This window comes from Mixophyes fleayi, chromosome 4 (assembly GCF_038048845.1).
Source record: "Mixophyes fleayi isolate aMixFle1 chromosome 4, aMixFle1.hap1, whole genome shotgun sequence".
Taxonomy (NCBI): Eukaryota; Metazoa; Chordata; class Amphibia; order Anura; family Limnodynastidae; genus Mixophyes; species Mixophyes fleayi.
The window spans coordinates 72920632-72944758 of NC_134405.1; the positions used below are offsets into that span (position 1 = coordinate 72920632).

At 39.4% G+C, this 24127-nt stretch overlaps 1 protein-coding gene across 2 annotated transcripts in view; it reads left to right on the top strand.

Moving 5' to 3' along the window:
• LOC142151619 (tetraspanin-15-like) overlaps positions 1-24127 on the top strand; it is a 162218-nt gene that overhangs the window by 95101 nt on the left and 42990 nt on the right. For both annotated transcript variants that reach the window (XM_075207448.1, XM_075207447.1), the window contains one exon: positions 19428-19523. In XM_075207448.1, the coding sequence (XP_075063549.1) occupies positions 19428-19523 (96 nt within the window). The remainder of the gene's footprint in view (positions 1-19427; positions 19524-24127) is intronic.

The following is a 24127-nucleotide window of genomic DNA, read 5'->3' on the forward strand; positions in this document are numbered from 1 at the left end:
CTGGTTTGTGGCAGAACAGGTCTTGATGTGGCTTGGGTTTCTATTCCCTTTGATTTCTTTATCTACGATAAAAGGAAATAAAAAAATGTTTACCATTTAACTTCTATATGAGAAGTGTGGCCATCAGCCTGAACGCAGTTAAAATCACGTGGGTGAGTGATTAGGTGTTTAGCCTATGGGCTTGTGTTATATGTGAACCAATAGGCAGAGAGGGGGGGGGTGGTTTTGTTTTATATAGGTTAAAGTTCTCCACCATTTTCCCCTCTCTGTTTCCGGATTCCTCCCTCCCACCCGGCTGTTTTTAAAATGGTTATGTCTCTTCGGTGGGAGAGCAGTGCAGTTGGTAAGTTTGCATATGGTGCTTGGGTTATATGTCATAGGTCACTACTCCCCCTTTAGTATGGTGTTGTCATCACGTGTGTTGGGTCCAGTGAATGGGACTCTGGGCCAGTATGTTGATTATCGCTGGCAGTTTATATAGGGGGTGTAGTCTTGCCGTTGGACATATATTTCGCACCGGCCAATAGATAAGGTAAATCCTGGGTTGGTGGTTCAATGGTCTGACCTTTCCACCGTTATTGGTTTTGTTTTTGCCATCTGCCCTGCTCTCGTCCGCCTTCAGCCCCTTTAGTTTAATATATCCATTTAATAAATATATTTTAATTCCAACGTTTTTCTGGTGTCCGTGTCGTTATTGGTTTATAAGGTATTATGGTAAACACTATGAGCTTCCGCACTGTGCATTTTACTGTAATTTATATACAACAACATAAATACTCTAATTTTTTCACCTTTCACACTGCTCGAGATCAGTTTATATTTTGGTCCCTGTGGCGAAATCGCAACAATAGCGGGCTTAACCTCCGAGCATTCTGGAAAACAGGCGCCATTTTGGTTATTATAACGGTACAGGTATGTGCCCAAAGCATTTAGCTTTATGTGACACTAGAATGAAATAAAGTCCATTTAACAGGTACACTACATGTGCTACTGGCCTTTTTTAATGTTGTTGTCGTCCTGGTCCAGTACTTTGACCATCATCTCCACCTCTCTTGGGCTAATTGGATTTGCTCTTTGCTCTTCTTGAGTATCTCCATCCCCCAACTTAACTTTTCCAACATTTTTTGGCCTTTCCAGCACCATCTCTGACTCTATCTCCGTCTCCGTCTCCATAGCTGCAACCCCCACTGACACCTTCTCCTCACCCGCAACCCCCACTGACACCTTCTCCTCACCCGCAACCCCCACTGACACCTTCTCCTCACCCGCAACCCCCACTGCCACTTGCTCACTTGCTCACTCGCCATCTTCTGACGCTCCTCGGTGCAAAACAGGTTCCTCTGTCATTTTATACACTCAGACATGGGCGTTTGTTTCTGCTGTGGACCAATCAGCGATGATGCCCGCCAAGAATGGAGCATTCCATTACATACGAATGGATTTTATTATTAGAGAATATTCATTGCATTGCACTTCAGCAGTTAAATGTTTTTCTAAATTAAATGTATATTACTAAACTTCTATTTTATATGAATGAATGAAGAGACACTGTAGTCTTCTCTTTTTATGCAGTTTTGGGTGTAAACTTTAGCGAAAGCTCTGCCCCTTTATACTAATGCTTTTGGTATCTCGTTACATTTCCCGCAAATGTCGCTGCAGTGTGTACGAAATTAAAATCATTGTTCACAACAACATGGCTGTAAAAAGTCGCTAAAGGGACGTCCGCTCTTCCCTTTATCGTCCTAAACAAGGCTAGTGTGTATGCAGTCCATGGACCGAGTGATCGGACCATCGCATGTAACATCGCTCGGCATAAAAACTTGGTGGAAAATTCTGTAGTGTGTACCCAGCTTAAGTGTGTGCTTTTGTTAGGGTTGGGGCGACCGATGCCTAACTAGTTGGCCGGTGACTAGAGAGTGTGGCTTTCTTAGTCAGTGCTAGGGTTGCAAGCTTTGTTTTTCTTTAATGGAAAGGAAAAGGTTCATATTTCTGCTATCCTAACAAAATAAAATCATCATTATAATCATCAGCTATTTATATATCGCTACTAATTCCGCAGCGCTGTACAGTGAACTCACTGACATCAGTTCCTGTCCCATTGGAGCTTACAGTCTAAATTCCCTAACATACACAGACAGAGAGAGAGAGAGAAAGAGACTAGGGTCAATTTGATAGCAGCCAATTAACGTACTAATATGTTTCTGGAATCTGAGAGGAAACCGGAGCATCCGGAGGAAACTCACGTAAACTCGGGGAGAGCATATAAACTCCACACAGATAAGGCCTTGGTCGGGAATCGAACTCATGACCCCAGTGCTATGAGGCAGAAGTGCTAATCACTAAGCCACCGTGCTACCTATAAAATAAAAGAAGAATAGTGAACCAACTGAGCTGTGTCCTGTCAAATACCTGGTGCTTGACAGGGGTGGATCTAGAATTTTATTTTACGGGGGGCAATTTAGTCCCTGCCCCCTTTTTGACAGCTAAGGCTGCCTGCGACTGCACACTATGTGCAGGTCTGTTCGGCAGAGACAGGCAGGGAGAGTGTGCTGCTCTGATTGTGTTTTCAGAACGGCCGGGCAGCTGCTGGGGGGAGGGGGGGGGGGGCGATCGCCCTCACACTGGATCCGCCACTGGCTTGGTAGAGTTTCAATCAGTGACTGCAGGAAGAAGTCTTCAGTGATCATGTCTCTGTATGACATTCTCCTCTTATTACCAGAGCTCCTCAATATGACTAAATATAGATATAACGCCTTGCTTCTGCGTCTATTCATTCAGCAGCTCAAGAACAATATTTACACCAATATATATATGAGATGTGGAGATGTGAAGCAAATTGCTTCATTTTGATTAAAAGTCTGCCCATTTCCCCCTACCCCCTGCCACACACTGACAGCAATACAGTTTGTAATTTTATGGACTATCAAGTTAAGGAACTGGGATGATCATATTTTTATGTTCCACAGATCTTCTTTTGTTATAAAAGTAAGTAAAATAAAACCTAATAAAAAAAAATCAGAAAACTAGGTAGAGACAGATAAGTTATACAGAGAAATGTTTGTTCCACCAGAACGCTCTCTGCAGGTTACATGTATCTTGCTCCGTCTCTGAATATACAGAACATCACCGATGACTGCTCACCATGTTAAACCCTCTGTATGACAGGAATCTGGGACCCAAGGGCCTGTCACTCACCTTGACGCCTGAGATTATGTGAAGCATCAAGCTCAAAAATTCTAACATATATTATTCAGAATTTCACTGCACAAGTCCAGCTATTTATATTCTTTCCATGGGGAAAAAATTACTGCAATGTTATGTACCGAGTATGTTATTAAATGAGAAACGCTGTCATTGTATGTTGTGATCCTCATATCCAGGACTGGATCTGCCAAAGTCTAGGGCAGTATAATTGCAGTAGTGACAGGCTGATTCTTGTTTTTTGATTATAACATTCTGCTCTCTGTGACATGACTTGCAAGACCATCAGTTGTCATGGTCCTTGTGTTTGCCATGGAGCACCTTCATTCTACTCATTTTCCTGTGGTTGCACATAAAGTTACTCCTGTTGTTGTAGGCAGTAATCAGATTTAAAAGGCCAGTTCAGTATACAGCATAGTGCCTGAGCAATAGGTATACTGATCTTTATAGAGTGCCCCCTGTTATATGTGTTGTGACTACCATTCCTGAACTGGCCTGTTTCTCACCATCATATTGTTTGCCATCTTTTTGTCCAATTTCTCCATTCCCGACCCATTCCGACTTGGATCATTTCTGTCTGCCTGTGACCCTGACCTTTGGCTTATTTAACTTTAAACCTGTTCTTCCTTAACTTTGGTCTGTCTCTGACTGTGTTTGTGTATCACCCTCTTGCTTCGGTTGCTGCAGTGGGGCGAGCCTGTAGTACCGTGTCTGGTAGGTATCTAGCTGTAGAGTCCAAAAAGATGCTTGCAGGAGTCCCTGGGAAAGACCAATCACCCATCTGACTCCACGCTACAATTGCATATAATATCTGGCAATTAGGGTCATAATCGTGCTGGTTGGTAAATGCGACTAAAATAGTGACTGCTATTGGCCTGTGTTTTCTAACCATGTTAGAAGCACCAGTGCACGCCAAATGTGAGTCAGCAGATCTTCCTGAATGCTGGCCAGTCTTACCTCACGCAGTTTAGCCACCCACATAATTGGCCAAAATTGGACAGTGATCATTGTGCTTAGCATTCAGAACTGAATGATCATCATCATCACCATCATCACCATTTATTTATATAGCGCCACTAATTCCGCAGAGCTGTACAGAGCACTCGCTCACATCAGTCCCTGCCCCATTGGAGCTTACAGTCTAAATTCCCTAATATACACACACACACACACACACACAGAGAGACTAGGGTCAATTTTGACAGCAGCCAATTAACCTACCAGTATGTTTTTGGAGTATAGGAGGAAACAGGAACACCCGGAGTAAACCCACACAAACACGGGGAGAACATACAAACTCCTCACAGATAAGGCCATGGTCGGTAGTTGAACTCATGACCCCAGAGCTGTAAGGCAGAAGTGCTAACCACTAGGCTACCGTGCTGCCCACTGGTCCATGTGTGTTCAGATTTTCTTAGCAGACATTAATTTTGTGCCCTCAATAAAATAACTAAAACATTTATATATCTACAAAGGATGTATACATTGTCAAACATAAAACATTCTGTTGGCCAATTGAATAATGCAAATATATTTTGTCAGTTCAAAAAGTTCTGGATTTGGGGGCCTTACCTAAAGGTAGACACTTATGCGTTCAGAAAGCATTTGTAATTAAAAACAAATTAAATTAAATACATATGTTAATTTCTCCTTTGACAATCAAATCAGAATCTTCTTTCCTGCAGTAGTTCAACAGGAAATGTCAATAACGTAGTGCAGATAGAGGGCCACAAATCGTATTATATAGCTGCAACACAAATGTTTTTAGTAATATTAGCCAGAGGGGTCAATATGCAATCAGCCTACCAGAAGCAACTAAATAGTGCTGCTAATGATCCTCATCATTATTGCGTATCGTTGCACCAGCACTCGCGAGAGATACGCCTCTTAGGAGCATATCTGCAGATGCGAATTACGTAAACATACCTTTACTGTACTCAGCCTACGCGTCCCCATCCACATTTCTGCCTATCCAGGTATAAGAAGATGCCAGTCAATGATATGCAAAACTATGTATACAGAGATATGTGTACAGATTTTTAGTGCACATGCAACAATTGATTTATCCAGCTCTAAATATGCCCCTTACATTTACAGATTGGTGATCTTTCTTAGAGATTCTCTACTATATGATGTCATGTACTTTGCTGCTTTAAGTGTAAAATACCAAACCGAGGAGCGAGTGACTTGATATTGAACCGGATAGACGCTTGAGAGAGGAGCTGCTCCCTTGGAACCATTATAATGACAAATTGCAAGCAAATCCCATGTTATGGGCAAACTCAGGCCCTAGTTATATTCTACTGGCTCTTCTCAAATACCTTTGTGTCATCTTGACCAAAGTTTCCCAACGTGTCGCTGAAGGATGGCAAGAAAGTCCTGTGGTTCCTTCAATATGGCCTCTTTATATAATATCTCCTCTGCTGATAATAATAATAATGGTGGAGACTCTTGTTACAGTTGCGCTGTCATCGTGGATATTCTATCCCAGATACATGAATACCAAGAGTGATAACTTCTTTCGGGAAAGATTTCAAGCAATATTGAGAGCCACTTCATTATCCTGCATAGAGACATATCTTCAACGCGGTTCTGGGCTGATTACTAGGCCAGGTGATCGCTTTGGACAGTGCACATCATGCACTGCATGAGAATTTATTTGCTGTCTTCAACAATTCATCCTTGAGGAAGAAATTCTCAGTAAGATCCGCCTTATCCATGTTCTCACCTAAGAAGGGGCTACTAATCAGATTTTTCTTGCACCTCTGCTTTGTGACTCTCCAGCATCAGAGAGCAATGAAGCTAGTCGTGCAAATGCCGTAGGATATTGGAATCATTTCTAATCACATGGTGGATTCCATTCTCACTGATGTCCGCTTCAAATGGCCAGACAGTTATTCTGAGACCACCACTCGATCTGCTAGGCTTCCTTTCCAAGCTAAGATTGCCACAATGTTTAATACATTCCCCATACGTGATTTATTTTCTTAAATTATGGACATGTTCTCTTGTATGGTTATACTACCAATATCTATAAAGGCACATTTGTATTTTCACTTAACTCATTAAACATTCTGATCTTGTATTCTGAGAAGACACAGATTCAGGGGAGGTTGCAGAATATGTAGAAACTTATTGTATGTTGGTTTTTCTGCTCCCCACTATCATGCTTCCCACTCTCCGGAAAGCTGCTTCTATTGGGATAAAGATGTCAGTGAAAGAGCGGTGTATTCCCACTCTTTCCTCCATATTTGCCTTGGGGTTTCTGTTTTGCATGGCAATCAGTCAGGTATGGGTCAGGAAGAGCCAGGGCAGAGCAAGGCTGCATATGGATGTTAATGATATTATTAATTACCATGTGGCCTGTTGTGCCCCACCATCGTCCCCTCCACCCTGAGCTACAATCCTGTCACCTCTGATCCAGAGGCCAGCTCTACCCTGTGTTGGAGCAGAGCTGCCTAATGTGGCACCACTGTGCGTCCAAACAATTGAACAATAATATATAGAACCCTATATCTCAGAGAGGTCTCATTATATATCCCCCACATGTGCACACAAGTTATGGGAGGCACATAAATATGAGATGCATGTCATACTTATCCTTATCCTTTGAAATAAATAAAAGGCAATCACCCAATCACCAATATAGCCTTGGAGGCTCTTCGTGAGTTTCCTTTAGACAAAACCTAAGTAGCTGAGTTCACAGTTATGAGAGAGAAGCGTCATGCCTCATGCCTATTCCAACAGACAGAACACAAGTTTTCAATATATAGGAGCTTTATCCATGATTATAGGAGCAAATGCAGATCGTGACTAGCTAGAGCATTACAGAAGAAGTGTACCGCTACCTTTGTGAGGTCAATCCTGGGTTCCGTAGGTTTCCACCCCACATATCTTCTGCAATAGTTCATGTCTTTCTGTGCCGCTCTCTACTTTCACATTTCTGATACTGATGGTGATTCTTGTACCAGAGTAAAGCACACTCTTCGCGTGGGTTTGTCGATTACATGGAAATCCAATGTAACACCCCAGAAACATTGTACATTAGGTAGTTATGCAGGACGTTCTTTCTTTACTCCTTTCCATATTTACAGAGAAAGCATTCATTTGCACAGACTGCGACTTTTTGGAGCTTTCTCTGCAAAGGTGGGTCTTGGACCCACATGATATCTGGGTTCTTGCTCTATTCTGCCCCCCTTGGCCCAGATTCGGATTATTTGTACCCTGTTTCTTCACTAGAAATGGCAGTCGACAAAGCTGCCCTTTTCCCCACTATTTTTTCATTCGTGAATATGATCATTTTCTCCCCTGATCTCAAAGGTATTTAAATAGCCAGCCGTGAAGATAAAGTATCAATATATTATACAGCCTCTTATGTCACTCCCAATCTTAATTAAAGCCTTCCAGGCTCATGGAAGTCTCTCTACCTTCACAATAAATTTTCGGAAGCCCTGAACATGACCCTGTCCGCATACCTTAGGAAGCAGCTAGCATAAACTTTTTGTTCAAATGGTCAGTATTATACATCAGACATCTGTTTGTTAAGATACCATCCTGCCTGTCAGAGGTTTATTCACTGAAGTATGCCCCATTCTTTTATCAGGTCCTCCGAGATCTTAGGAATTGGGACATGCAAGTTTTCTTGTCATTTGACAGATGTAACATATTAAAAATTAACATTCTCTCCAGATTCTTGTACATTGTTCAAACTTTATCTAGTACAGATAACCTTTCTATTGGGGAGTCAGCTTATATAAGTTTTTTAACCTTTTATTAGCCTTTTTTAAAATAAAAAAAAAAACAGCCATGTTTAAAAATGTCTCCTGACTTTCTCAAAGCAAAAAAGAGTGTGGGAGTTCCGCGCATAAAAAAGTTATTATCATGCAACTGCGCTGATCAGACTAGTTGATTGGTTCCAAAAGAACATAAATAAAATTAGGGTCTTCCTGGAACAGCCTTTCATTGATTGCTGAGCTTATACCGAGACCCACGCATCACTTACGAACTTGCTAATTAAACCAAAATTTGGACACTCCAGGAAGAAATATGCCAGAATTTGACTACATTTTAGGGTCCCAGCTGCATTATATGAATACAAAACAAGAACAAGCTTGTTATTAGTGCTTATCGTTACCAATGTAAATCTGTATGTATCTAACACAATAATCAGGTATTTGTCAGTATTTTGCTAAAAATATTTAAATTCAGTTATTTGGCACTCCTTAGCTGTAAGCAGAGCATACTTAATTTTAGCTGCACCTTAGTGATATTTAGTGTATTGGGCGAGTGTAGGTACTCACACAAAATGAGGACCCTTGACATTGGGTTGCAAGCTTAAATGTTTTGATCAAAATATGAACCAGTGCCTCATAATTTTATTTTGCTAGATTTATACAGGCTTACACTGGTAAGGATAAGAACTGACAACCATTATTTTTGTTTTTTTATAATGTCAGAGGGAAAACCTTGGTGGAACCCTGATTTCCTGCATATTTGAGGGAATCTCTCAACATATAGCCATTCTGCTCTTAAAATTAACAAGATTTAGTGCTAGAACTCACTATGACTAACAAATTGTTTGAGACTCGTAGTAGGTGGAACCATACAGCCCATTTAGTCTTTGAAGATTTATCCCAAAACCTTCAACACAATGATCAGGAACTAGATTTCTATGACACCTTTCACAAATTAGAAAAATTACTTACCGAGGAAAGTAAAATATGGTGGGATACCACCACCTTAGAATTTTATAGGAAAAATTCCATAATTCCTAGAGATTTGAGGATTTTGAAATTCCCCATGCATTGGATAGACGATGGAAGATTTATGGAGAGGTGAAATGGGATCTTGGATAAATACTCCCTTGCCCTAATCAAATTACTAGTGGAGAAAAGACAACATGATTTAGATCAAATTGATGCAGAAGTACAAGAGTTACATAAGAAATTGGAACATGTGGAGGAAAACACTGGTTTTAGGGAATTGAAAACCCTAGTCAGCAAAAAATTAGAAAGATTAGAAGTAGAAACAATAGCAATTAAAAAAAGCAAAATAATAAGGGAAGAGAAGGATCATGAAAGTGATCAGAGGAATTGGAAGTGTAGGATGAATAATAAAAAGACAATTGAAAGAGATATCATCATCATCATCATCAACATTTATTTATATAGCGCTTTACAATTGGGAACAAACATTAATAAGACAATACTGGGTAATACATATAGACAGAGAGGTAAGAGAACCCTGCTAGCAAGTTTACAATCTATAGGACAATGGGAGTTTGAAACACAAGGGCATGTGCTACATCATATTGCACAATGGACCAGCTAGAATGCAAAGGTAAAAGTATTGAGTTGGCTGTGTGTGTGGCAATGTTGGTCAGAGGGTTGTTGTCTTGTGTTAGCTGTGTAGAGGATGGTAATAGGGTAATCTAGGGAAATTAGGATGATGGTTGAGGAATATCATAACCTAGTCTGAAGAGGTGGGTTTTCAGTGAACGCTTGAAGGTTTGAAGACTAGAGGAAGTCTTACTGTGCGAGGGAGGGAATTCCACAAAGTGGGTGCAGCTAGGAAAAAATCCTGTAACCGAGAATGGGAGAGTGGAAGAGAGACGTAGATCTTGTGCAGAATGGAGGTGTCGAGTTGGGAGATATGAATAACTGTACGAATATGAAGATCTATGACAAATTGGATATGACCTATCAACAGTACATAAAAATTCTTCATAAAAATCATCACCATAGAACATAGTGTACAACACCAGAAGAATTAGGAGTGTACACACAACTAGCGAAACATTCTTTTATAAAAAGCAGATTGGATATGGAAGGTCAAGTTAATAATCTAGGGAAAGACATACAGTCAATGAGTGAGAAGAAAATTCAAAAGGACATCTCACAGGAAGTATGGGAGTTTGTCACCCGGGATGATATTGGAGAAGATATGGATGTCAAAGAATACACCACCATCAGTCTCCTCTTTTTTAGGGATGAGCTAGATCAAAAACACATCCCTGGACCCCATATCAACATTAAAAAGAAGGAAGCACGTATCCTCAGACGATTAACCCGAGGGGGCAAGAAACCCATAAAGCACAAACATACAGGAAATTTGAAAGAGTCAACGTCAGGTGAAACGAATGGCATCTTCAATTTGAGCAAAAAGACACTCACACAAGCTCATGTCACCCAATTACAAAAAGGTCTTAAATTTGCTCCTCAAAATAAAGTTAAGAAATTCCAGACCTTCATAGATATACAGAAGTTTGTGAGGATCTTACGTTGAAGAAAAATTAACTTAAAAACCCAAAAACTTTGGATATGACTAAGGAACCTGATGTCTTGGGCTATAAACATAAAAATCCGATACTCTCTTTGTCTTTTTACCCGACATATATGAAAGGTAGCTACATAGCAACATTCAAAAAATTGAAGAGGAGGAAATACTGTCATTGGACAATGGGAAAAAAAACATAAGAACAACTTAACATACAAAGAGACACAAGCCTTGGAAGATCTATCGAAGGACACCTACATTGTCATCAAGCCAGCGGATAAAAGGAGAGGCCTGGTCATATTGGATAGAGAAGACTACATAACTGAATCCATTAATCTTCTAAGTGATTCGGATACATATAAAAAACTTAAGAGTAATCCTACATTAGAGTACCAACAAGAGCTATTTGTTCACTTGCGAGATGGATTGGATTGTGGAATATCGACTGAGAAAGAATATTAATTTTTAAAAATAGAACATCCACGTCTACCAGTGTTTTACTTCCCAAGATTCACAAGGATTTACACAAACCACCTGGCCGACCTATCATCTCAGGAATCGACTCATTAACTTCACCTTTATCACAGTATGTCAACACATATTTGCAGGATTTGGTCAAAAAACAACCATCGTATCTTAGAGATACAACACAAATATTGAATTTATTAAATCAGGTGACATGGGAGAATCATTATATATTAGTCACTAGTGATGTACTTGCACTGTATACCTGCATCGACCATACTGGTGTGAATAGTGTTAGATATTTTTGATAAAAATAAGAGAATTACCACACAGAACAGGTGGATTTTATTACCAAAAGCATTTAATTAATCCTTACACATAACAACTTCTGGTTTGAGGATATACATTATTGTACAAGAGGTACAGCAATGGGGACCAAGTTTGCACCAGGCTATGCGAACCCATTTATGAGCAGATGGGAGGAGGAGGATATATGGTCTAATCATGGATTGGTTGCAAACTTGGTCCTCTGAAGGCATTTTATTGATGATGTCATATTCATTTGGAAGGGAAGTGAAGATTTCCTCTCCCAATTAATTTGAAATATGAATACCCCAAGCAAAAATCTGGAGTTTGTCACCAATGTGAGTAAAGAAAGAGTAATTTTTTTGGATCTGGAAATTTTTATTCGAAATGGCAAGATTGAGGCAGACGCACTTTAAGCCAATAGATTGCAATAGCTTCATATCCACTACCAGTCATCACTATCCCAATTGGTTAGACAACATCCCCCTAGGGCAGTTCACTCGTGTAAGAATAAATTGTTCAGATATTCATGACTACAGAAAACAGGGGGAGATTTTGAAGTCCCATTTTTATGAAAAAGGATATAAAAAAGGAAAACTTTGCATCCCCTTTATTACACAATACTCGGAATCGGCGGGGGAGATCAAAAAGATTGTGGGGAAACACTGGCACCTCCTACATAAGGATGAAGCTCTTTCACAAATCCTCCCGAAGAATCCTATAATCATTTTCAGGAAGGCCCCTAATTTAAAACAAAAAATGGTTAATACCCATTTGCCAGTAAAACAGGAACAACAGGGAACTGGCTTATGGAAGCATGGAAGACAAAAGGTTTTTTTTTCATTGCACAAAGTGCAAAGCTTGTAAGTCAACGAAAATTACTAGCACAAAACCCACAATTCAATTTAAGTCTAGAACAACAAGAGATGTGTATCAGATTAAAGACCACCTTATATGCGACTCCATGGGAGTCATCTATCTCATTTCATACCCATGCGGGATCGATGATTGGACATCCCCTGATGAAGTCAGTGCAACGAAACGCATAGTACCAATGAGGATTGCGGACGGCTACTTGGCAACAACAACCCGGAAGTCACAGAGGCATCGAGCGGTGAGAGGCCGCTGACGAGCTGCTAGAGGGGAGCGTTCATCTTATCCCTGACCGAAGCGAGAGGCTCTAGAATTAGGGATTGTCAAGAAACCGCTTATATGCTCTACATGACTTACCAAATGTAATTTATTTTTATCCTGTTAAAATAAATTGTTTTAAATGTTATAACACTATTGGCGTTCCTATCTTCCTTTGTTTGCATGATATAACAATGGAGAAATCAAGGTGGGACAAGAGCAACTTTATCGAAGAGACTTTGCACAAGTGGACATTGTTTGTTTTTAGGTATTGATTGTAACATTTTCATAGAGTGTCGGCCTTTGCATTTGGGATAACAAGCAGATCCCTAAGCCACTCTTATTGTCCAGCTGCGTGATGCAGAGCAATTTTGGAAATTCCTCATAGAGTAGTCTTGCTATAAACATATACTGAGTATAGTCATTAGCTGCATGGAGAGAATGGTCTTCTTCTACAAAGACTGTGCGTCCGCCTGCTTTAATATCTTGCTCCCGGGGCAAATATTCCAAGAATCTGAGGAATATCATTACCATCATTTATTAATATAGCACTACCAATTCCACAGTGCTTTCTAGAGAATATTTGTCATTCTCATTCATTGCCCCTAAATTATCTAACATACACACATACAAACTAGGGTTAATTTTGTAAGCAGCAAATTAACCTACAAGGTTGTGTTTGGAGTGTGGGAAGAAACTGGTGCACCCGGAGAGAGCCCACGCGGGCACGGGGAGAACATACAAACATCCAATTCCGCCTGCTCTTGCACGTTGCACACACATAGTGAACTCATGACTCCAACGCTATGAGGCAGAAGCGCTAACCACTGGGCTGTCATTATCAATCCACTAGTTTTCTTGCTTGAAGCTGCTAGTAAAATTGCTAATGTTGGGTAGACCGTATAGGTTTGTTATGTTACCATTCACACTCCATATGTTCAAAATCTCTTTGTTATTGATTTATCAACCCATGGTTTGGATTGCTGTGCTGGAAAAACTAAAACTTAAAAAAATGCCAAACTAAACAGGTAATGTTTTATGTATCATTTAGTTGACAGCTCTCTTACTGCTTCACAGAAATATAAACAATCTATTGATTTACTGACGTACAGATGTATATTCAGCTTTATATTGGTCTTTCAAAGTACGGATAACAAAATAAAAAGTTAAAATGGTTTACAGCAAACTGCTATGAGGAAATGTTTTTATACATTAGCTCAATTATCTATCATTACAGCAAACAGCTTATTTTTTTCACTTTCAAGTAAAGTGTGATATTGAGTGAATGCATGTAGGTCAACATGCTGCCTATAGATTAAATAAGCAAGATGCATTTAGCTCTGTAACGCACTGAACACTACGCAATCTGGAAATCAATAGTGTGAATCAACAGTTATACTAAGGATGATGCAGGCTATTGATCTCAACAGTTTGTATAAGCATTACACAACTGCATCATCGTCATTTATTTATTTATATAGCGCCACTAATTCCACAGCGCTGTACAGAGAACTCACTTACATCAGTCCCTGCCCCATTGGAGCTTACAGTCTACATTCCCTAACATACACAGACATAGACCAAGAGAAACTAAGGACAATTCAATAGCAGCCAATTAACCTACTAGTATGTTTTTGGCGTGTGGGAGGAAACCGGAACAACTGGAGGAACCCACGCAAACACGGAGAGAGCATACAAACTCCACACATGATCAGGAATCGAGATCATGACCCCAGTGCTGTGAGGCAGCAGTGTTAACCACTAAGTCATCGTGCTGCCCAGTTGCAACTACACAGTTGCATTTAAAGCAGACTCAGGGCCTACATTGTGTGTCCATCATTAGGTACAGTGACTTCTTTAATTCATATGCGACACTCTATGATGTCACAAGCACCTACCTGCTTGATATTCTGCATGGATATTAAAACAGAACGCAAAATGGCTGCCTCCACTGTGAATAGGTGACTGAACTTTAAGCAAACCATGAAAATGTAATGAGCCATGTATTTGCCATATGTGAGACACTGTATAGTTCTGCATTTAATACAGAAGTAAGGAGCAAGGATGTCTCTGCCGCAAGTATGTCCTGAACTAACAGCACAAACACATGAAAGTATAAAATGAACCTCACAATTCTGGTGATCCTATTTTTGCCCGGGTGCAGAAGTTGCAGTCAAGTAAACCATGTTCACTGCCAAAGGCGCATATGCAAACTTTTTTTTTTACATGCAGGGTGAATACTGCCTGCTATTGCATGGTGCACACACATGCTGGCCAGCTTTTTTTACAGTGCATTTTAGAGTTGAGCATCATCATCATCATCATCATCACCATTTATTATTTATATAGCGCCACTAATTCCGCAGCGCTGTACAGAGAACTCACTCACATCAGTCCCTCCCCCATTGGAGCTTACAGTCTAAATTCCCTAACACACACACAGACTAGGGTGAATTTTGATATCAGCCAATTAACCTATTAGAATGTTTCTGGAGTGTGGTAGGAAACTGGAGCACCCAGTGGAAATCCATGCAAACACAAGAAGAACATACAAACTCCACACAGTTAAGGCCATGGTCGGGAATTGAATTCATGACCCCAGTGCTGTGAGGCAGAAGTGCTAACCACTAGGCCACAAACTGCTCACAACGCTAAATCAGGTTGTGCAGTTTAAATTTCCCTCCATTGCAACACAGAATGTTTTTTCTATGTAAATGTTGCATCCAGTAGCTGACTCCTTACTTTAAATAAGCCCCAATGGGTTTATATCTGCCAGTGTTCAGTGCCAAGGGGAGCAATCATCTCTTCTTGAATGCTGTATCGCTCAATACCAGAGATTAGCATATGAATTAAAGCCATATAGAAATTTGACACTTAAGAAATTTCTTGAGAAATAATAACTATTATAGTCACATTAGGGAGGATATACAGTATGCTAATCAACCATTATCAGTGTTATCTTTTAGTTAACAGACTTTGCAGCGTTTATACCTCTTTTTCAATGACAATGATATCTTTATAAAAGGAATGTGTTTAATGAGACTGTACACTGCTCTTTGTAAATACATCATTGAATTTGAAGGAGAGATTAATTCCATTAACTATGTTAACACTTTACTGCAAATGTTTTTAAAAGCTTTGTTTATTTTAGATGTTATTATTTTGTTCTGTTTTGTTTGATGTCAGGATTCCATTCTACTAATTAAAACTGTTTACTCATCAGTGAGGAACACAGAAAGAAAGCGTAAATGTATCCTCTTATATAGCACCAACTGGTCTATGTATCAAAGGGTGAAAAGACTTATGGCCGGCAAAAGGGGTGTTTTTGCTGGTGTTAGTTTTTTTTCTATTAAGGAGTTACCTCAAGCAAAGAATTTTTAACAAGGATAGCGCCGATACTATTATCGCTGCAATCCTTGTTCTGTTATCGCCATCTCAGAATGGAGATAGCAAAATAAAAATATTTATTATTATTAAATATTATTTATTTATTATTAAAATATTATTATTTTTGAATACGCATCATTTCAATTGTCATTCGTTTTAAAATATATTTTAAAAAAAAATGTAATCTATTTTTAAACTATTTTATTGTTTAGATATCTATATCATCGTGATAAACAGCAATAGAAAATCATTGTTACTGCCGCTTTTCAATAAATAGGCTCATAAAACGGATTTTATTTATTTATTTTAAAAAAACTGTTTTAAGTTATGAAAGAATTTGTGTTGACATATTTTCCAGCAGTTCTTATTTTTCATAGAACAGTCTAGAGTTTTCATGGAACAGTCCATATATTTGGATGATAAAGGAGGTGTATCTGGTTGAAAATGGGTTGTGGTAACATGGGTGGATCTTGTGAGAGTTGGTGTCTAATTTTGGTAATATTGTGATTTATGCACTGATTTGATTAATTAGTTTATCAGTACTTTTGTTAGCAGTGCTCTTCATATTCATACTCATCCGAGCTACCACTGGCTCTGTTATTGACAGATCATGGTCCATAGAGAACTGTAAACCTCTTCCTCTGGTCCAAGCCATGGATCTGTCACAAAAGCCAGATAGTTGGAATGGTCTTGATCTCTGTTTGAGTTACAGCTACCCCGAGAGAGGTGCGGAGTCTAACGGAGGAGAGGTATTCACCAGGGATTCCCGTAAGAGAATATGTTCTTAGCTGCTCTCAACTGCAGGTCGCGGACCTCTAGGGGGCGCAGAGCAGATAATACAGAGAACCACAAAGTAACTGTACGGCAGAATGATATGTAGCCTCAGGTATTTCCAGAACAGAACGGATGCTGTGCGATGATCAGCAGTTTACCACGAATCTTGATAATAGGCTGAGCAGGTAGTACTGTGAAGCGATGAGCTGTTGGACTCAGAAGAACTGAGGTATACACTAGTGTAGAAATTCAGGAACAGGACAGGTGCTGAACAGGTATAGCTGTGATGCACTGTGGTGAGCAGAAGTACTGAGGTCCACACAGGTGTTATAACTCTGGAACAGGACCGAGGATGAGTGAAGCTGCAGCCGATGAATGAACGGCCTAACTCGCGAAGACAGGAACAAAGGTAAGTATGAGCACAGACGGGAGTTAGAGGAGATGCTTACTATCAGGTAGAGACATCTGATGATCTGACACCAGAGGAAGGAGGAGGACCCTTATAAAGGGTACTGGCTGGTGATCCTGCTATCACCGTGGGGCAGAGGTTTTTAAAGGTTCCCAGGTTTGTGTATGTGCAGAATACTTGGCAAGATAGCATCTGAGGATAGAGGAAAGGCAGGTTGTTCAACAGATAGGAGTAACCATTGGAAACCCATGTATACAAGGATCAGAACTGAACCAGTGAGATGCGTGATAGGATCTCTGTATACATACATGTATACATGGATCTCTGTATACATACATGTCTTCCCTTGGAAACAGTTATCCACAAGTATGAACCTGCTTGTAGGGTTCCACATGGGCCGGAGCTTCACCACTGATAGCATAAGTAAAGACATAGTCATATATGATGATGGTATTGATGCAGAATAACACAAGCCTATACGGAGAGATAAACTATCTAAGTGTTTTAATTGATGCAGTAACTATATACATTCTTACCAGGCCACCTCCTGGTAAGTCATGCCATCTGAGCTACTGCTTCCCTGTGTTAGAGCTTATGAAGAACCCAACAGCCTTACACCAGCAGCTACACTAGTTACTTGTGTCCTTAGCTCCCCAGAGCAAAGACTGGACTGAGTATTTAGATCCTGGATATTAATCATTGATCCATCTTGTGTACCCAAGCCCCAAAATGCAAATGAGGGACGAGGGCAGTGCCTGTATCTGAGACCAATGCCTGACTCTTTGAAGAGAGACAGACATAAACTGCTAATGCTTTATGGCTGACAATACACACCATTCCCACCACCCGGTGTTGGGACCCAAAGCACCATCACAATATACCACCACAAGAGTAATAAGCCAAAAATCATCCTTGACTATCAGTTGTTTGAACCCAATGCTACCCTTAAAACACAAGGTCCCCAAACCCAATCAGCCCTTTCGACGAGTGTTGGCACCCAAAGCACACATCAAAAGCACCTCATCAGACCTACATGGGCAGACAACTTATGCCCGACCCTCACATAAGAAAGGTGTTGGCACCCCAAAGCACACAATATAAAACTATCAATCACCAGGGTTGGAAGGGCGTGCATCTCATCCAGCAAACAGAGAAAGATTACCAGCCAACCAGGGAATTTATAATGTGGCATGCTAAGTGAACTCCCACTGTGTCATTCCATGGGAGTACCCAGCTAGCCTGCTTTGCCCACTTTAACCCCTTCAGGGAACAGCCATAATAGTTTGAAGAAAACCCTTGGCTTTTGTAGATGCACTGACTCATAAGCAAAGTATTGTGGTCCATCACCACCAACCATAAAAATAACAAAGCCAGAACAGCCCACAAATGGCCCCTTTATATTTATTTATTTTTAAACTGGAAGTGAAATGTGATGTTGGTTCCAGACTGATACCTGTGAAAAGCAAGCAGAAATTGTAAAGGTATGAAAAGAAAAGGCTTACCTTTGCCCAAACCCCATTCATTTATCCACCTACGAACCTGCAGTTTAGTTGTGAAACGCGTATGGTTTACTTTTATGTAAGATTTCACATTGCACCACTTTCTACAAACAGCAGAGCGTCAGGTATACAGAGGATACCAGGTAACTTTAACTAGGAATCACCCATGGATAACAACAACAATAACAGGAGCACTGCACTGGAACATCACTCTTCTTTTTAGCTTGACTAGAGAATAAGTAAAAGCACTGACACCAGCACCTGAGGATACCTGGGTTGTTGTTTATTTCATTTTTGTTTTGTTGTGTTTCTCTTCCATTTGCTATCCCATCCAACACTGCACTCCTCAGAGAACCTCAAAATGTCCCTGGAAACTATTTTAAAATGTTGACAACCATGTTGGAGATTTACAGGGCAATGATTAAAAAATATATGCACGATATAAGGGTAAAATGTTGAAATAAAATAGTAGCAAACTCTAAAAATGGTCATGTTCATGCTGTTGACGGTGTCCCTGGGGATGTATTGTCAGCTGGGGATGTATAATTAATGTGTTATATCTGTGGATATGTGCAGATCATGTCCAATGAGGTGTCCCTAAGATATAACCTCACCGTCCATACAGCTCAATGCTGTGGGTGGTTATGAAGCTCCATCCCAAGGAAGGAAGTGTGTTATCATGCCAAATAGAGAAATATACAATATATATATATATATATATATATATATATATATATATATATATATATAAAATGATTGTTTCTATAGTGAACAATTTTATATATATATATCAACATACATTTTTGGTTATTTACAAAAGTAATGCATTATGTGCATGTGATATTTTTTTTTTGTTTTAATTCCCACTATAGGCTTTATTTAATGCCGCTTTTAATTTAGAATTATTGCATGTCTGTATATCTGTTAAGTAATGTTTGCCTAATGAATAGCTATTAATACTCCATTATATATCTTAACAGATGAATAAATTTGCACATGCAAACATCCTGGTGGGAATGAGACATTATTACGATGACTTGGATTTTAAGAACATTATGGATTTCGTGCAAGAAAAGGTTTGTGAATATTGTAGTCCTGTGACATCAATGTGCCTCTGCAAAATGAACAATGTTTGAAAATCACTGTAATATAGAATAGAGGTGATATGTATGAATTAAATATTTATTTATTTATTTTTTAAAAGTGTGAACCTCCCTGGCAAAAAGCCCACTTGAGCAGGTGCTGGGTTCTAGCTTGGGAAGGGAACATATTATTAAAATATATTCCTAGGTAATGGTACAGGTTTAAAAGGATTTGTACATTTTTAATAACCAGTGTTCTAAGTATGTTTCCTTCCTGCTGGGGGGTTCTTCCCATTGTTCTATTTAACAGATTCTTAGCACTCACCTATAGCCAAGACCAGAACAGATGAACTCTGATGCTGCTTCCCTTTCTCCATCATACCCATCAGACTCTTTATTTGAATTACTGATGCCTTCTGTTTTGCACTCATTGTATTAAATATCTGCCATAGATCTTAACAGAAGCACCCAAGTTATCCTTAATAATGAACACTTAGCTTGGGTTCACCAAGAAATAACCTTTAAACACATATACATAGGCTACTCTTTGTTTATTTAGCAAGAATACATAGATATTGACTGTATACTATCTGGTCTACTAGCCTAGCAGTTCACTGTAGTAATATCAACTGAGAAAAATGGGTTTAATCCAGCACAGAAAAATACTCAAAAAACACAACATATTGCATTAAGTGCTTATGATTAAAAGACAAAAGATAATAAAAATAAAAAATTGAATTAAAAGACAAAAGATAATAAAAATAAAAAGTTTATTTCCAATAGGAATTAATGTGTAGATTTATTAAACTTTCTAAAAAGGAAGAGTGGAGGTGTTACCCATAGCAACCAATCGCTATAATTTATCTAGTACATTCTATGAAATGATAGCTAGAATCTGATTGGTTGCTATGGGCAACACCTCCACTTTTCCATTTTAGAGACTTGATAAATCTACCTCTAAGGGTTATCCTCTATCTAAATTAATATTACCATATTTTATTAAGAAAGAGTCCACAGGTTCCACAGTGCTGAAATGTTAACTTGCACAAGAAATTCATACATATTTCAATAAATACAAACTGTGCCTATTTGTCAAATAACATTACGTTGTCAGGAGTCCTGAGCCTACTGATAACAGTGCACCTTGGCAAACTCTTGAATGAAATCTATGATTTAACCATTACAGGCATCACATACCACTGCGACATGTACAAGTGTATAGGATTGATACTGTAATATATTTCTGAACCAACAGAAAGATTTGGGAGCCAGTTGGGAGGTTTATCCACAAATATAAGGTCAAAAAGAGAGGGAAATTTGGTAGGTAAGAGGGACATAGAGATCATGTGAATTTGGGTAAAAGAAACAGATGGAAATGTTGAATGTCTCATATGCTGGTAAGGGTTACAGTACAGATATTATTATCGTTTATTTATGAAGCTGACACATTACATAGCACTGTACATCGAAGGGATCATACACACAATGAAATAGAGTAGTAAAGATGGCCCTGAGCTTACAATCTAACAGATACGCTGCATACTGCTCATTCTTTGCTCAATCAGTTTATTAATGATGTAAATTTCACCTGAACCTAAATCATCTAGTTCGAGAAAACCAATTCTGCAGCCTGTATAAATCACATTTCTGGGACTTTTAACAAATGGCTTATTAAACACAATTCATGGCCTGTACTTGGCTTTCTGAAACATTAATTCACAAGCAAAGCCAGCTCTTAATGGCGATTTCCTTATAATGTATTCCTAGCATGGAGCGGTGGCCAGGAAATCCATTCAGTGTGTCAGAAGGTTCTGGCTCTTAAATTAATATGGGTTGTTATGGCATTTCATGTCACTTATTCAAATACTCCTAGGGGCCTATGCTTCCGGGTATGTAAGGTAATTTGTTTTAATATGTGACATTCTATAATTAAACCAAGAAGTTGGAGAACGTGGTATAGATAAAAACAGCACCCAGCACACAAAAGGGTATAAAGACTACAGTGTATAATACAGTGTACTGTGGGTTAACTTGCACTGGCTGTGCAATTTATATGGCTGATTTTAATGTAATGTTACATCTGAAATGAATGACATGTCTTGCAGCAAACATAGCCATGGTCATTTACCATGTCAGCCTCTGCGAGCAGGTTAGCAGATATGGGAAGACGGAAACATCCTAATCACATAATCACACTATGCTCCTGTACTTTGCTTCACACATAAATCACTTCCCTGAACCGGTTTACCATTTGGCCCCAGTGAATCTCCCCAAGGTACACCGCATACATTTCTTACATGCATGGACATTGGGTGACTTGACATATTACATTTTCACGATCACTTAGAGAAGAAAAGGATATGTGTAAAGGCACAAAATCCCTTTGAACAACTAACCCTTTGGTAAAAGCAGGAGTGGTTTACATGGGTTTTAAAAAGTATTCACACACTTTTTGAAAGATTTTCACATTTTATTTTACTGCATCATGGAAGCAAAATTGATTTATTTTGGAAATTTTACCAAAATGCTCGGCAATGTCAAATAAATAAAAACTCTAAAGCTTTTTCCTAATTTATTACAAATAAAAAAAAGACAATAATTGATTTATATCAGTATTCACCCATTTTGCTTAGAATACACCCATATCAACCTCTGTGCAGTCAGTTGTCATCAAAGGTCACATAATTGATTGGAGTCCACCTCTGTACAAGTTAAATAGTTTTCAAGTGATTTAAAAATAAATGTACCTGTCTGTGAGAGATCCCACCGTTGGTTAGTGCATTTCCAAACAAGAGCTTAATCGTGAAAAACAAAGTATTTTTAAAGCAAATCCAAGACAAGATTATAAAAAAAAACACCAATCAGGGAAGTATATACGAAGATTTCAGAATTTTTAAATCCCCTGGAGCACTTAATGTCCTTCATAAAAAATGGATATACAATAATACGACACAACTGTCTAAAACTGACTATCCCTGCGGGAAGTGATGCTCATTTCCATAGACCTCTTAGTGGTCTCTTAGGGAGGTCACTAACAGGTCTATAGCAACTCTAACAGACTATCAGTCAACAACAGCCCAGGCACTTCACAAATCTGCACTTTATGTTGAAGTATGCTCTCATGAAATCTTGGCTACAGTTTGCCCGAAAGCACCCACTTACTGAGTGCAGGATGATCATATGGTCTGATGAGACCAAGACTGAACTTGAAAAGCAAGAAACACATTAGGGTGGCTGAAGTCTTATCTGCAGTCCCATTGAGAACCTGTGGAATGATTTTAAAACTGCTATTCACTAATGATCCCCATACAACCTAATAGAACTTGAGCTATATTGCAAAGAAGAATGGTCAAAAATTGTCAGTGTCAAGATGTGCAAAGCTGATAGGGACTTACACACACAGACTCACAGCTAGGTAAATGTAATTCTACCAAATATTAAATCAAGGGGATGAATACTTATGTAATAAATTTTTATCTATTTAGAGACTTTACTTAATGAAAAAATAGAGTTGTTTGTTTTTGGACATTCATTTTGTGTTGGTCAGTGGTAAAACTTACTGAATAAATACATTTTGATTCCATGAGCTTGATTCTTTTTTACTCAAATCTCCTTTGCGTCCAGGGCCGGATTAACCATAGGGCTAACTGGGCTACAGCCCAGGGGCCTATGGCATCCAGGGGGCCCTTGAAAGTGCTCAGCAGCATTATTGATCGGTCGGGGGCGGGAGCGCCCCCGGCGCGATCAGTGCTGCTGAGCACTTTCACTGCGGTCCTTCCCCGGCGAACTGTAGTCTCCTTACTGAGGAGATCTCGTGAGAGTGAGACTCAAGAGATCTCCTCAGTAAAGAGTGTACAGTGCGCCGGAGAAGAAGGTAAGTGCCGGGAGGGGGGGGGGGGGGCGGGCAGCTCGGATCACGGGTGGGGGGGGCCCTCACGGGGGAATGGAGGCCCCCTTAGCCCAAGGGCCTCCATTCCCTTAATCCGGCCCTGTTTGCGTCCCATAGAGATATGAGGGGAAAATGAGCCAGACATTGAGGTTGATAACCTTCGGCTTTTCATGGCCAATTGAATCTGCCTGCGTTAATCACAGCGGTCAACAAAGAGATGGACTAATTAAACACATTTCCAGGACCATGATGAGACAGTGTTCCCAGGATAAACCCATTTTTTGCCACCGAAAATCGTTTCAATTCTAGATAAATAAATGCCTGTTGCTACCAGGGCAGATTAACAGAATAAAAAAATTGACACTGGTGACTATTTTACGTCATTTACAAAGCACAGTATGGCTTCGTGGTGTGAGCAAATACCATGCCTCACTGCTATCCTGTCTAATATATTTGCACTGAAAAGTATCAATATTTCAAAAGAATAAGTGAAAATATTAACATCAAATGATATTTAAAAATGACATTTAGAAAAAGTAATGATGGATCTGTCATTGTACTATACACATGGATACACATGGGGTTATTTAGGCCAATGACAAACAATGGGCAGCTCACATAATGAAAGTAAAGGTCTAATTGGCTACTTCTCTTTAATACTACATGTGCACTATTGGCCAATCCTTACTCTGTAGGGGTCAATTGTTAG